Source organism: Knufia obscura (assembly GCF_036327395.1).
Source record: "Knufia obscura strain CCFEE 5817 isolate CBS 148926 chromosome Unknown scaffold_4, whole genome shotgun sequence".
In the NCBI taxonomy this organism is placed as follows: domain Eukaryota; kingdom Fungi; phylum Ascomycota; class Eurotiomycetes; order Chaetothyriales; family Trichomeriaceae; genus Knufia; species Knufia obscura.
In genome coordinates this window covers 963,290-978,883 of record NW_027042690.1, presented here as the reverse complement: position 1 = coordinate 978,883, position 15,594 = coordinate 963,290, and the positions used below count along the sequence as shown (strand labels likewise).

Genomic DNA, 15,594 nt, shown 5'->3' with positions numbered 1-15,594 from the left:
TCAGATGCGCAATTGGTGGCATTCTTTCCTTGTGCTTGTTCCTTCACCACCCACCACCGCCGATTCTACTATTCAACAAGTCCATGACCATGAGGCAGAGCTCGGAATCCGCCAGCAGCCAGTCCTTGATTGTCTTTGCACTTGTATCCACTTCCATGGAGATTTCATTGTACGAAGTGCTAATCAGTACTGCCAACCTCGTCTTTAGCTGACCACCGACTAGGTGCAAATGTTCTTGGAAGACATCAACAAGATTCTTGCACGTGTCAAGGCTGAGACTGTATATGGCGCGCTCTTTGAGATTCGGCATGCAGTATTTGTCAGCAAGCAGGTAAACGAGGAGGTGCATGGCATTCCCTTGTATCTGGCTTCTGTAGTACATGACTGGGTCGTCTATTACAGATTCTTTGCTTTCGTTGGCACTACGGCCTCCTTCGATGATCTGAAACAGTGAGGGTCCATGATGGTCTGCTCGTGCGCAGGAGTGGATTGGCTCTTTCGCAATGCAGCAGCACGTGTCGTAGTAGACATACTGCAGAAGTCGTGCGAAGATCCAGGATTCGTCGTCGTGGAGGTTGATTGATCGCTCTTGGCCTTCCTTCATGCTTATTAGACATAGTGTAACCAATCTTGTGAAATGCACGTACCTTCCAGTCTTTGCTGTCCACGACCTTGGCGAAGAATTCAGACTGTGCAGCCAGAAGGCTGCCGTCGACCCTCCAGGTACAATCCTTGAGCTTGATGATGAATTCTGGAGGCTCATATAGGGCGCTTTCGAAACTTGTGACAGTCAGTGTGCGGTAGAGATATTCCATATGTCTTGACTTACGCTTTGCACTGGTCTGCGTTTGCAGAGGGCATAATAGGTCTTATTTGTGCAGACAAGGTGACGGTGGCGGCGCTTCTGGTTTGGTAAGACTGAGAAGAAAAGTTCTGAAGTTGTTGTGTGGTCGAGAAGTTTTGAAGCTGCAAGCCTGCGACGATGTCGACGATTGGTGAAGCTTTTCACTTTGCGACTTTCACCTGCAAAAATTCCACCGCACATCAGCACGAGCCCCACGGTTCTGCTATGTCTTTCGTCTGTAGTTTTTAGCACCGCCTGCCACGTCCCGCCCATAGCAGCTCACCCGTTCAATACCCTCCCGGCCTCGTGCTCGAGAACACAGACGTGCCGATTCGATTTAGCGATGCCGTCATTTTCCTAGGTTGTGCCCATGGTATACTGATGAGAAAGGCTCGGCCCTCTGCAGAGAACACCGGCCTAGCTGTACCATATGGTAACACCGACTGTATCCGGGTACATTAGATCATCGTCACCACGACCTTCGACGAGCTCAGTGACATGCCACTAATTCTCATGCATCCCAAGGTGTTCAGACTGATTGAGGTTCTCGTCTTAGTGCATCGTGCCATGATGATGCCAACGTCCCCTTGTGCATCGGATTGGGCTGCCATTCATTAACTATGGTCTCATCAAGTCTGAAGAATCATCGGCATCCAGCCAGAGAACGTGTCACTCCGCGACGGAGCTCTTCAGCATGAGACAACTACACAGCTAAGCGAGCTCTGCTCGTTGTGTGATCTGCACCGTTGGATCGTGCCCATGATGTCGGAGGGGACTGTTCTCCTCGTTGAAGCTGCTCAGAGGAGAACCACCAGACAAGTGAAGTTTGGCCTGTGAAGCAGCCTTCATACGGCAGTACTCCTCCGGTGACCTCGTCATGAGCCGGAGTGAGACGCTGTTAAGCCCTGATCCAGTCAGCTCCACGAGACTGCAGGAGGTCTCCAAAGATCCGACGGAACTCAGCATGCTCTTTGTCCTAGACTTCTCGTGTCGGAACAAAGTGCGACGGTGAGACTGGGATCTGCTTCACTTCGTACCCAGTCACAGTGAAGCACATGAGCAGTCTGTTGACATTAACAATTGCTGGATTCCCGCTTGTGGTTCACATCGAACAGACTGCTTAGTGCTCCAGTGTCGTATAACCACTGCTTCGATGATCGTACTCAGACCTTGTCAGCTGTCCCATGTCGCAGCGGATAATCATACTGGAGTGAACCAATGATGCCAGCGGCATAAAGGCCCGGATACATCGCTCGACTAGATTGCGCTGAGTAAGACTCCCGTCCATCAAGCCGACACTTGCCGCCTAAGTATTGTTCGGAAGGTTGAGACACATGGCGGGAAGAGGATGAAAGAAACCATGGAACTTCTCAGCGTTCGGGGACCACAAAAGGTGTCAGTCTCTATGCCCTATGTCTTGCCGCATTATGGCTTCCAAAACGCATCTTTGATGCGCGGAGAATGACGAGTCAGCGCCGTCGACCGCGCGGTCTTCTCCTGTGTCTCTTTCCGTATGGCAAAAAGTCGTACCGGTGATCGGAGAGTCGAAGACCCAAAGCTGCTGATTCACATGTATCATAGTAAACGCGGTGTCGTCTTGATTCCATCTGAAACTGGAAAATGCATCTGAAGCCTGAGAAGCCAGCAATTCGAATGCGAGGAAGAGTGAGTGACCTTAAGTAGGAGGCGGTGTTCTCCGGCGCCTACAATGTAGGGTCCGGCGCTAACCTCCGGACACAAATGACCAGTGGGAGGACAGTTGCGGCTTAAAAAGAAACAAACGACTGCCGAACGTACGTCGATCACACCTTCTACATTTTCCTACGTTGCGCCTTCTTTATTATTCCTTATCTCATCCATTCGCTTACATCGCTGTCTCAAGCGAGCGGGTTTGCCAGCAAAAATTATCTAGCGAACCTGCATGGAGAATAAATCCGGTCCACGGTTTCGCATATTGCACCGGCGGAGGTATTTCCCGGCCGTTGAGACTTCCGGACTTCATCATGACATGGACGATATCAGAGTCGTGGCAGAACGATTGTGAACCTCGTATCGGACGATCTAGCAGATGACGTTCGCAGTCAATCCGCCACTGCTCTGAGTATATCACGGCGTAATGGCTGGTCAACAAAACCAGTATCGCTACACCCAAGCACACCTGCCAATAAATTATCATGTCAGATGTTAGTGGCTCCATGGTGCCTTCCTGACTTTGAGACAGATGGACTGACAAACTTGTGTAGTCCACAGAGCCTCCTGTCTATACCCTCGCGGAGGGCAGACCAGTCCAAGACCCGACCTCATCCGTAGTCCTTCGCGGCTCGAAACCTCGAGGAGGTGGACTTGCCTTGCTAGAAGACACCCAGCTTATCGAGACCTTGGCCCATTTTCCTCGAGAGAGGATCCCTGAAAGGTTCAACGGAACATCCTTGAGTGCTGCTCTCGCTAACAGAGTCGCAGAGTCGTCCATGCCAAGGCCGCCGGAGCTTGGGGTGAATTCGAATGTACTCGCGATGTGACCGACTGGTGCTCAGCCGCTTTCCTCAGCGAAGTCGGTAAGAAGACCGAACTCCTGGCTCGTCTATCTACAGTGGCTGGGGAGAAAGGGTCATCGGACACGTTGAGGGACATCAGAGGCTTCGCTCTCAAGCTCAAGACCGAAGAGGGTAACTGGGATTTCGTCGGAAATGACTTACCCGTCTTCTTCATCAGAGATCCGACTAAGTTCCCCAGCCTGAACCGATCGCACAAGCGACACCCACAGACTGGGGTTGCAGATGCTAGCATGTTCTGGGATTTCCACAACAACAACCAGGAAGGTGCACACTGCCTCATGCAGCTCTTTGGCGGTCGCGGTGTACCGGCTTCTCTCCGGAACGTGAATGGCTTCGGTAATCATACGTTCAAGTTCGGAAAGCCAGAAGACGGAACGTTCAAGTACGTCAAGATTCACTTCAGACCGGAAGCCGGCATCGAAACTCTATCCCAGGAGGATGCCGTGCGTCTTGCCGGTGAAGAACCCGACTATCATGTAAAGGATATGTTCAACGCGATTGAGCGTGGTGATTACCCTGTCTGGAAGATGATGTTGCAAATCATGGATCCAAAAGACGCAGAGACCTACAAATGGAACATCTTCGACATTACCCAGGTCTGGCCTCACAGCGACTATCCACTCGTCGAAGTTGGCAAATTCACCTTGAACCGGAATCCGGAAAACCACTTCCAAGAGATCGAGCAAGCTGCCTTCTCCCCATCCAATATGGTGCCAGGCATTGGACCGTCCGCAGATATCATGCTGCATGCGCGCATGTTCAGTTACCCTGACGCTGCGAGATATCGCGTTGGACCGAATTACCAGCAGTTGCCCCCGAATCGAGCGCTGAAGGTATACTCACCCTTCCAGCGAGATGGTCCAATGCGATTAGATGGAAACTACGGTTCTGATCCTGATTACGGTGAGTGCATTTTGTTCCCCTGTGTGGCTTATTGCTAATTTATGAACAGTTCGTTCTTCCTTCCGCAAGATCAGAAGTGGTCCTGCGGACGTCGCACACGACGAATGGGTAGGTCGAGTCCAAGGGTACTCTTCAGAGGTGACAGAAGAGGACTTTGAGCAACCACGTAACCTGTGGAAGCTCTTCAAAGAGACAGGCGAGGACAAGGCTTTTCTTCACAATCTTTCAGGCCATGTCGGTAAAGCTTTGCCTGAGGTACAGAAAGCAACCATAGGTACGTCTCAACGCTCTGCATGCTCTAGGACCACATTGCTAACAATAATGTACAGAGATGTGGAGGAAGGTTGACAAGGAAATTGGCGACCGTTTGGCGCAAAAATTAGAAGAGAGCATCCAAAAAGCGGATCACGATAAGACGCCGCCTTCGCAGGCCGTTTTGGCTGCGCATCGGAAATGAGAACGAGCCTATTATGTAGCATGAAGCACGGGAATATGCTGTGCATCAACAGTGCGTGGTCGTGATGAGAGTGTGTAGTAATGATTAATGTTTGCATCGAACACGTGTCCGTGGATCAAGGGTCCAAAGACACGGCGGCCATCAAAATGCATGATAGCTGCAGCTCTCCACAGCCTCTTCGTCTTTACTCATTGCCTCTCGACCAGCTCCTAGTCCTCGCGTACCTGGCGCTGGTATCTAGCCAGTTTCACTCTTCGACCCGCTCTAACCCATCCAAATCTTGATGATGGTGGTTAGAGTCACCTAGCCAATTCGGCGTCCAAGCACTCAGTCGTCTCCCACTCAGGCGAGCCGACGACCTTGTCCTAGTCACTCCTAACGCATCCATACCCTCGACATCTTGAATCACGATCTGATCAGGTGCGATTTCCTGATCACTAGAGATCCGTCTCTGAAGCTGTTCTGCCGTGATAGGATCGTTGACGACATCGACCTTGACGGCCGTAACGGTCAATCTGCGTGGTATACGCCCTGTGCGATCTATACTATTTGCGCTCGTTTGCGATGACATTGACTGTGAAGTTTGCGAACGTAGGAGTTCCGGACTGGCTCGATGTCGGGCTTGCCTCCGAGCATTCCATCTTTGCAGCGTGCTCTTCGTCGCACCTCCATCGTTGGTGTAGTCGTGTCTCGTGACTCCGTCGTCCTCGTCCTCGTCCTCGTCCTCTTCAGCAACGTTTTGCAGAGCCAAAGCTTCCGCGGCTTCCTGGTCCTCTTCGATTTTCAGAACGACGCCAACGGCCTTCTCATCCTCGATGATTTTCGGGTGTCGCTTGGAGAAGTACTTGAGTAATGTGTTAGCATGTTCCAGTCACAGTTTATGAAGCTCATTCGTACCTTGGCGTACTGCCAGAGAGACCACCAACATGATACCACGTTGACGAAGGTAAGCGCGAACTTGAAGGGCATGTAGTAGAATATCAACATCCATCTGTTGACCATCATATTTCGCTCTTGCCACCACTTTTGCTGCTTCCCGTCTTCCTTCCTGCTTGCGAGTCGCAAATGCACCTCGTTGAATATCATGGAATTGAGAAAGTAGAGGCCAAACGTGGCTGCAAAGAGGATAGCGGTGTATCCTGGTCGGACGATGAAGCTGATCGGCAACACGAACGGCGTGATGAGGTATAAGAGCGTCTCGTAGATCTCTTGGAAGACGAATAGCTGCGCCAATTAGTCATTCGGCCGGTTTTGTTGATCATGGCGCGAACTTACCTTCGCTCCAACTTCCCAAAAGCCGAGCCTCCAACTGAAGAGGATATATGCGAAGTTGTAGTAGCATCCGTTCACGAAGAAAAAGTTCCATCTCTTGAACCGTTGCTTGAACACCGTCATTTCACCGAAACCGCCTCTTGCGCCACCACTAGCAAAGAACAGAGACGATGGTGTTTCTGTCTCGACGAAGATTGAGGACGCCATGGTGATGCGCGAGCCGTTCTCGCGTGCAACATGACCAAAGAACCAGTCTTCACTCACGCTGAAACCTGGGTGCTTCTTGAATGTCTGAATGAGGAACTCAGTGTCCCAGAGAACGATTGCGCCGTGAGGAAAGGTGGCGCTTCCGATCTTACCCGCGAATAGTCGCTGTAGTCCTGATAGTTTGTACTCGAGATCCTGTGCTTGTTGGCACAATGTTCCACGAGATCTGCCCTCACCGATTGAGGTAATGGTGTAGCCAAGGCACTTCACTCGCCCTTTGAGACGGTCAGTGACGATGGGGAAGTTCGGCGGCAGGAGACAATCATCGTCGATCAGCAAGGCGTACGGAAATGACTTTGCAACATATGCGCCGACATACTGGGCTACAATCTTCGAGCCAACAGGGATCCAGACGTGGTTAACTCCGTACCTGGTGCATACCTCTTCTGTTTCGTCCAATGGGGTAGGGCTGTTGCCATTCGCGAGGACGAAGATGGAAGTCGCTGGGAATACTCTCGTGGCCGCATCGAGCGTAGCTGGAAGAAGCTTCGCAGATTTGTAACATGGTATAAGCAGAGCCGTTTCGATGGCCGCATCGTGCTTCTGGGGCTCAGGCTGCTTTTCAGCATCCGCGGGAGCGTCAGATGGCATGGGGGAGCCGAAGCAGCGAATGAAAGGCGCAGGCGGGAAATGAGGCTTCTCGTCCTTGGGCTGAGGTTCAAGTGGCGGTGCTGGCATAGGTTCCGGACGTTCGAAGAGGACCAACAGAGGGCCGAAAGCGTAGCTAAGGGTTCGTGAGCAAGACGAGGTATACTTCTTGGTCGTTGCTTACAATGTTGCCAATCCAATGAATATCGCCGACCCACCGACGATTGTCAAATGGTACTCAAACAGGATGTAAACATACCTGCCGTCACACGTTAGTCCGCTGACCACTGCACATGTATCATGTTCCAACTTGCCAAACTGTTCCACCCCAAAGAGGCCGGCCAACCAGGACGAAATATACAAAAGCAGCCAATATCAGGTAGATGAAGTATTGGAAAAGGATTTGCACCGGCTTAGTTCTTTGTAGCTGCTGCTGCCTCAGTTTTGCCTTCTCGAACGTATTTCGGATACTGCTTCGGCGAGCTTGTGGTACGAGCTTCGATAAAGCATTGCCAACAGCAACGCTTGCCTTTCTGAGAGCCGAAGTTTGTGGTGCGTCTCCCTGATATGTGGGTCGCCGGACGGTTATCGCGTCTTGCCCTGACAAAAAGCTAGCATGACGTTGATGTTCCCGTTCTGCTTCTCGAGGCTGATAGATGCTAAGTCTCCCTGACACAGTCGTAGGCGACCAAGCACCAGGCCATCGTATGGCTGGTTGCTCCGAGCTCGCTTTGTGTCCACCCTCGGCTAGTGATTCTGTTGGCGATAGCGCTCTTGCTTGGGATGGCTCACGGTGCTCGGGTGGGTGTACCGTAGCCTGAGCGTAATACAATGGTCGATTATATTCGATTAGTATAGAGGACCGGGGCCCCTCGGTCCATCGCCGTTGACGTCGAAGCAGGGCGCCAACATCAAATGAGCTTGCTCTTTCCCTTCGCTGTGGCTCTCGAGGCAAAAGACCACTTTCATCGAGCGGTCTTCGTATAGAACCGGACGATCTTACAAAACTGGAGGTTTTCCTTGTTGGCCTCTGAGACCTTGTGGACGTAACTCTGCCCAGGCCTACCTGCGGGCGTCCATCTGTTCCAAGATCTGGTGTACGAGATCGCGGAACCGGGTTGACTGCGAGGACAGCCTGAGCTGGCTGCTGTATGATGTGTTCGAGTGGCTGTGTCTCTTGATTTTCGTCCTCAAGATGTCGGCGGCTGTAGGCGTAGAAGCCACTGTTCGCGCTTTGCAACAGACCTTGAGGTATGCGTATATTGTTGCTAGCAGATGGCGTTTCAATGTCGGTCTGCGAAGGTACCTTCTCCATGAGAGCTATGGATAAGGATTAGCTGCTAACCCAGAGTCCAGGGATCACATGCGAAATGTTGACAATCTCGTGCTTTAGTCACAGCGGGCTGTGAGCTTTTGCTTGTCAGTCGCATTCGTGAATTCTGCATGTCTGAGCTTCATTGTTGGGAGACAGTGACGGCATGATTGAGCTTTGCTGCCAGCGACAATAAGTGCAGCATGTGGCATTCAAAGTTTGGGCATCGGAGAAGTTGATGTCTGGCAGGGATCTCTGAATGGGTGAACGATTCTGTAGACATATGAGGCCCGAGAGATCTTAGTGTCAGGTAACGAATCGATCTCTGATATTGCGCCGCAGTCTCCATCTTGTCTGCGCTGCCTCGTTGTGGTAAAACTAGCGGCCCAGTTTTTGTCGAGTCGGAAGCACACAATGGCCGTCGCAACGGGCTTCGAACAGATGATCAGCGATTTTATGTCAAAGTCGATGGCTTCAGATATCATACTTGGCCGGATGCTGGTTCCTTGATTAGCTGAAAGCATAAATTGTGTGGAAGGTCAAGCGAAAGCCATACTTTCCACCTAGAACCAAGGCTCTACTATACAGGCGGTACTCGAAAGGGTAAATAAGGGCGATGTGCAAGGATCACGCTTGCTGGACTTGTCCTGAACAAGCGGTTTGACCGGCTCGTACACGAATTTGGACAGGTATGATGGCCACTTCCCCCTTCTAGGACGAGCTAGCGGATGAGACTATCCGCTCGTGCATGAGATCAGCCCGCTTAGCGTATCGGTGCTCGACCTCAGATCATCATCATTATTATTATCGTTGGACTCTTGGAGCAAGATCGAGGCCATGCTGTGCGATGTGTAGCTTCCAGTCCTTGGACTGCCCTCCAGCAGATAGCTGAGCACATCCTTTTGTCTGATCGAAAAGCAATGTCATGGCCGCCTGTACTTGGTATGAGTACAAGACAATATTGGAAGTCCAGGTCCTGACTGTAGGTCAGGCTCGGCCAGTGACGGAAGAGTGCTTCCGAAAGCACATCAGTCGATGACGTTAACAGAATATGCACCTGCTTTTGGTCCCCACGGATAAGTTGCCAAGAAAGAGTATTTCTCTGAGGCCAGGATGAAGCGGAGAATGTGCGTGAGCGAGGACTGGCTGGGAAGTAGAAGGCACGGGGATCCAAACTCACCACAAACTATTGATTCCACTTGTGGGACCTCTCTATCCCTCACCACAGTGGCAGTAGTAGTAGAAGTAATGATTATTGACACCATAGTTCTTGTGTCGAGAACAATAACGACAACATTGATGCATGACGAGCTTTGCAGAATACCTGTGGGCGCGGATGTGATGTTCCTGCAGAGGTTCCTGCGGGTCTTCTTGGTGAATAATGGGAAGAAACAGGCCACCGCTTCTCAACGAGAAGCTCTTGGGTCATGATGATTGAAGCGCATATGCGCCCTCATCTATCAATTGCTCGCAGGTCGGTATAACAAAGATTGTGATGCTCTGCTTATTTCAGAGTCATGATGGGTGAGAGACCCATAGTTGATGTGGGAGATGCTTTATCACATTTGTCCGAATGGTGATAATCCTGAATAATTCTGCGAAGCAGGTTTTCCCCACCGAAGCGCATTCTCACGTGACTCCATATGGTTTCCAGGCACCGTGCGGAAAAGCAACGTTGCTGCCCCAAGCACGAATTTTGGCAGGTGAAGCGGCCACGAAGCCTTTCCGCCCGGTGCCAGGAAATTAGAATACGAGAAGCCTTGTACTTGACAAGCATGTTTAGAAGCGCAACCAGCGAACTCGACTCCGACAGTTTTGTCTGTACTAAATTGTCTGTCACACGCACAACGCGACGTTTGGGCCTTGGTTTCGATCATAAAGCGGGGAGTCGAAATATATATGTATGATGAAGCACCGTCGATCTGCCAGCTAATGCCATGGTACTAATGAAGCCCAATGATTTCGCTCGAGGTCTTATTATTATTTATCTTTATTTATCTGCGGAGAATAACATCCGTCTCCATTCTCCAGCGGCAAGTCACGTGAGGTCGCGTTAACTATGCGATGATCAGGCAGTTTGACCCTCTTTCATTCTGTCTTCAGCTGGCAGGAACATTTGGTATTCAACCGTGGAGGAGCGTCTTCAACTCATGCTAGAGTATTGATCACGAATTCTTGAAGCAACACCTGAACCGCAGCAGCGATCATGGACTTTGTACGATATCCGTCCAGAAGCTCCCGGAGTTCGGCGCCCACTTCGTCCTGCTACCCCAACCCTTATTTGGGTGTCTTGAGGTGATATCGGCAAACAAGTAGTGTTGGCTTGTCAATTATCTGAACAGGCAGCTGAGTGACGGCAAGCTCAACCACAATGTCGATTGTTGCATTTGCAGAGGGTGGAAAGTTAGAAGACCATAGCCTGCTTCCTGACATGCACTGACCCGCCTCTAGATCCTCGGCAACCCCCGAAGTCCTGCAAGACATCGCCCGCCGTCACAACATCACAATATCCTCTCCGTCCGATCAAGCCGCCTACCTCACCGTGATTCAAGCCGCCGATGCCACTGTCGCTCTCGTCGATGCTCTCCCAGACTATATATCGCCGCTCCTTGCACCAGTTCCCACCGTCGGCGGAGAACCACGCCAGTACTCCCAGCCCGACAAGTCGATCGATACCTACAATGTCTGGTCTCATCACACTTCACTCAAAGCCACGAGGCCGACTTCTGATCTCCTCAAAGATGTCACATGTGTCATCAAGGATAACATGACCGTTGCTGGCGTCCCATACACCTGTGGGACATTCCCGCAAATCGCAAGCCCAAAGGACGGCAAGTATCCGATTCCGGTCATTGACTCAACCATCGTTAAGCGTCTCCTTGAGGCCGGAGCACATATCATCGGCACCTCAACATGTGAGAACTACAGTCTCACACCGATGTCGTACACCTCCGCCAATGGACCCGTCGACAATCCTTGGTTGAAAGGGTACAATGCAGGTGGTAGCTCCTCCGGCTCTGCATGCATGCTTGGCCTTCGTCGTGCTCGTGAACTTGGTGTGACAGGCCTCGAGAGTCTGGGAGATCTAACAGACGTCGCCATGGGTGGTGATCAAGCAGGCAGCATTCGACTTCCAGCAAGCTATTGTGGCGTGTACGGTCTAAAGCCCACGCACGGTCTAATCCCATACACCGGCATTGCAGGCCTCCACCCAATGATCGACTACTGCGGTCCAATGGCGAACAACATCGACGACATCGCACGAATGCTAACCGCCCTAGCCGGCTACGACGGGCTAGATCCCCGAATGACACCCGAGTCACCACTACGGCAGAACATCACACAATACCACACGGAACTCGCCTCCTTCACCAACAGCAACGACCCGACCTCCCTCGGCGAAGGCCTCCGCATAGGCATAATCTCCGAATCGCTCACCTCCCCGGGCACATCCCCCGACGTATCCCGCATCGTCTCAGAAGCAGCAACCAAACACTTCACCGCATCAGGCGCAACAGTCGAACAAGTCAGTGTACCCATGCACCTCCTCGCCCCCGCCATCTGGACAGCCAGCACACGAACCCACATGGCAACACTCACAGCCGGCACCCGCGTCCCCGACCTCCTAAGCCATACCCTCCCGCATTTCACACCCCGCTGGCCCCTCGACCAGGAGATGTTCGACCTCATGACGCGCGCAAACCCAGCGGTAATCAATATCATCTTTGGCGAGGACTTCCTAACGGAGAAGTACTCGTCCGCCAGTCAGGCGAAGGCGCATCGCCACGTCTTCCAGCTACGAGAGGCGTATAACAAAGCTCTCGAGCAGTATGATGTGCTCATCACCCCAACATGCCCTACTGTTGCGCCGCCGCATCCGGATCTGAGGCCCGAGAGTCAGGGTGGGAGCGGCGTGATGGATAAGATGAAGATTGCGGTAGGGAGCACAAATAATACGTGTCCATTCAATGCTAGTGGGCATCCGGCTATGAGTGTGCCGTGTGGGTGGGCAAGGGCGGCGGGACAGGAGGGTGTGGCTGGGTCATTTGGGCAGGAGGGTTGGTTGCCTGTGGGCATGCAGATTGTGGGAAGGAGATGGGACGAGATGACTGTGCTGAAGGCTGCAAAGGCCTTTGAGGCTGGGGGTGGTGGATTGGGCAAGTGGCCGGGGCCGGTGTGAGGAGGATTTCGTATACTCTCATAGCAGAATCGCAGATGAAGGTTGTCTTCGCTGAGATATTCTTGGTTGAATAACATGCATGTGCGACTATCCGGTAAACAGGGTGGTTCGTTTTGTGTCCCCATTGACCTTCGACTTCCCTCATCTTATCGTTCGACTTTCCTCAACTTATCGTTCGACATCCCTCACCTTATCCCTCAACCATCCTCACATCAACGTTCGTCTCCACTTGCCTCAACCTTTGACTTCTCTCACACTGGCCTCAATTGACTCTTACTTCTACAGAAGTGTTATGATGGTCCCGCCGCTACAGTCGTTCGCTGAAGAGCCGCGAACGTGCGCATATCTAGCTTTGCGATTTCATAACCCACTTCTTGGTCCGGCGAGCAATCTGGATGTTTAGCACCAGAGCTTATGTTGAGCGAAGCGCTGGTGTCAAGTAATGCTATCAGAGTCTGCTCACGTATATGGTTGATTGTCTGATGCACATCGGCGAAGGTTGTGCGTGCTCGCATAAGCTTAAACACTCTGACATTTGACATTGCGTCCTCGTCCCTTCCGGATCCTTCATCAAACCGCTCGCACAGCGAGCACTTCGGCGGTTGACATCAGTAACAAAGTCATGGCAACAGAGTTTTACCGTGCATCAGGCTCCTCCCTGCTGTCAAGTCTCCCCAATTCGTAAAGATTGTGAAAAGCATACAGTACATACTGTACTCGACCTTGTCCTCCCAAGTATTCTGCTTTCAAACAAGCAGACCTAAGCTTACCTGGATTGAACAGGGACAGGGCTCCGCTTTGGTCTAGCGATGTGCGCATTCTGCTGTGATCCTGTGTAACATGGATGCCTTCACAGTCTCGCTGACCATTGAAGCGCGCGATGATAGGGCGGGCCTGTGGCCATGAAAAGTCAAGGATACAGCTCGGGTAGGGCATGAGTTGTGCCAACTGCCGACTAATGCTTGGATGATGTCGGTGTCGTACTTTCGACGAGTATCCTGTGACGGCAGACCGGAATGGTGAGTGCGGCCAGCATTGTTGCCTAGCCTGCCGTGGGAAGTGCCAGACGAGCAGTATTTGCTACCACGTATGTAAAGCTAGGTCGGCGAGATTCAAGGTTGAAGACATGAGCCATTGATACAACATCATAATCGAAAAGGGTCCAGAGCATAGCCCGGGCACGCGCAGCGGGTTGTTGTACCCTTCAGGGTTTCGGAACTTTATGTTATGTGCGATCTTCGTACAGCGCTGGTCGACCTCTTATAGTATCAGGGAACCTCTTGGTGCCGATACCTGGCCACATACCGTCTCAGTGAGCTGCCGTAAGTGCGTACGTCTACTGGCCCCTTGGCCGCAGGAAAAGGCAACATCAAAAGCTCGGGGCCGGCAAAAGGGCAAAAAATAATGTCAGACGATATTGTCTCTCCCTCGGGGAACTGGCCTTATTGTTAGTCTATGTTCTAGAGAGTAGAAGGATATCACATACTCGAACCCCGGTCTCCCGCGCTTGTAAAGTCCTTGGTGATCAAGGATTTGACTTCTTGATCGAACATTGACAAGCGGAACTATTTGATTGATTAGTACCTGCTGGAAGCCCAAACGTGGTAACAACATACATCATGACCACTAGACCAAGGAAGACGTGTTTGTACACCTGGTAAGCCAGATGTCTTGGTATTCTGTGTGTTGAATTGTGGCAAATGTTGTGGGCCCAAAAATCATATCCAAAATTTTGAGTGAAGAGTTTTCGCGGCTTGTAACGGCGAGAGTGGGGAACTGCGAGCACAGAGCATCGCTGATTTGAACTTAGGTCAATGGGCGACAAGCTGTCAGTCGGAATACGGCGGCTTGGCGAGAGACACGAAGTGGAGGTTATGAGCATGAAAACGATCGAGTGTGGGATGAATTGGTGCCTGAGGACATACTCTATATGCGTGGTTATGCTTACTGATCCACCGTACAGATGTAGTCGCCGCTTTCAGACCATACAATAGCTTCCAGTGCTTCTGCGTTACCTCGTCATTACCCAGCATACGGTCGACGCTCGTAGCCCGCTATATAGTAACGTAGAGATGAGCGCAACTCGACTATGACCACCGCCGACAATGCAGGCTTTTCGGCATCATAGGCCTGCCACTCAACCAAATGTACACAACCATGTCCTTGACAGCATCGTTAAGATAATGAATGATATTCATGGGAGCGTCGCCGGGCAATCCCCAGATGATTGGCCTTAGCTTGAGTCTTGTGCTGTTCACTCGGAACTCCGATACGTTCGTCGGGTAAGATCCCGTTCTACAAGAGTTTCAGGAGGGTGCCCTTTTTCGAGGCCGACTGAATCTTCAAGAATGTCATATTTCAAGCAGTTGACCTTTTGCTCGACACGGGAGGAGGACACGACTTTACTGAGACCGCCAACGCCAAGAACTTCTTCAGCCAGCAGTACGCACCGTTGACTGATCTCTATTCGTGGTGTAAGAAATCGCCAGCAGACCTCGACTTCGTCATGTCAGAAACGAGAAAGTACATCAGCATAGTTAAGCCTTTGGTCATAGTTACTTTTGGGCATGATGTATCGAGGATTGGGAGAGGCGGTTTTCGTCACAAGCATGGAATGAAGGTTGGTACATTGATACTGCAATCCGGAATCGCAATCATTCGTCGCGTGGATAAGGACTACATCATCGTCGTCCCGTGCCTTCAACCAACTTCCGGCACATATGGGGGCATGAAATGCGAAGACTCTTCAGAAGTATTCATTCGATCAATGGCTAGAGCATAGTGTTGTGTGTCTGAAGCACTCCGGCTTTCCGACTCGTTCAGCGAGAAGCTCGAGCTCTTGAAGGCTACACTCAGCTCGGCCACAGAGAAAGTGGGCGAGACTACCACCTTCGGGCAGCATTTCGTCGACGCCAGCAAACGTTGTCGAGCCAATATGAATCTGGATCGGCTTTCAAGCAAGACTACGCAAGCAGTGGTAGCAGTCCTCAAACTGCCACTCAATCAGGCAAAATCGAGCTTGGAGTATAGCAGCGGAGCGTCATTCATATGATGACCTTGATCTGAGACAAGATGGAACTGGCGAACCTACAGTACTTGCTAGAGCAGAGCTGATGGGACGGCGCACGGCTTGAGGTTGATATGATCATGCAGTGTGGTTGGGCAAAGCATTCGCCAGATTCCCAAGAGTCTTTCTTTCAAGCCGTGGAGGTCTCC

General features: G+C 51.5%; 4 protein-coding genes across 4 annotated transcripts; 2 read left to right on the top strand and 2 right to left on the bottom strand.

The window, feature by feature from the left end:
* Positions 1-43: 43 nt before the first annotated feature.
* Positions 44-861, bottom strand: PMZ80_004311 (uncharacterized protein; the record flags this gene model as incomplete). Its single annotated transcript, XM_064872736.1, has 3 exons — positions 44-598; positions 648-780; positions 830-861. The coding sequence occupies 3 exons, from the start codon at positions 859-861 to the stop codon at positions 44-46; spliced, it is 720 nt and encodes a 239-aa protein (XP_064731394.1).
* A 2,157-nt stretch (positions 862-3,018) lies between these two features.
* CAT1 (catalase A) lies at positions 3,019-4,759 on the top strand (the record flags this gene model as incomplete). The annotated part of the gene is made up of 5 exons (XM_064872735.1): positions 3,019-3,027; positions 3,088-3,257; positions 3,305-4,302; positions 4,352-4,576; positions 4,632-4,759. 5 exons carry the CDS (start codon positions 3,019-3,021, stop codon positions 4,757-4,759), a joined length of 1,530 nt encoding a protein of 509 aa, XP_064731393.1.
* A 247-nt stretch (positions 4,760-5,006) lies between these two features.
* Positions 5,007-8,201, bottom strand: PMZ80_004309 (uncharacterized protein; the record flags this gene model as incomplete). Its single annotated transcript, XM_064872734.1, has 5 exons — positions 5,007-5,603; positions 5,657-5,983; positions 6,035-7,022; positions 7,071-7,145; positions 7,201-8,201. The coding sequence occupies 5 exons, from the start codon at positions 8,199-8,201 to the stop codon at positions 5,007-5,009; spliced, it is 2,988 nt and encodes a 995-aa protein (XP_064731392.1).
* A 2,368-nt stretch (positions 8,202-10,569) lies between these two features.
* On the top strand, positions 10,570-12,378 carry PMZ80_004308 (uncharacterized protein; the record flags this gene model as incomplete). The annotated part of the gene is made up of 2 exons (XM_064872733.1): positions 10,570-10,601; positions 10,650-12,378. 2 exons carry the CDS (start codon positions 10,570-10,572, stop codon positions 12,376-12,378), a joined length of 1,761 nt encoding a protein of 586 aa, XP_064731391.1.
* Positions 12,379-15,594: the final 3,216 nt, after the last annotated feature.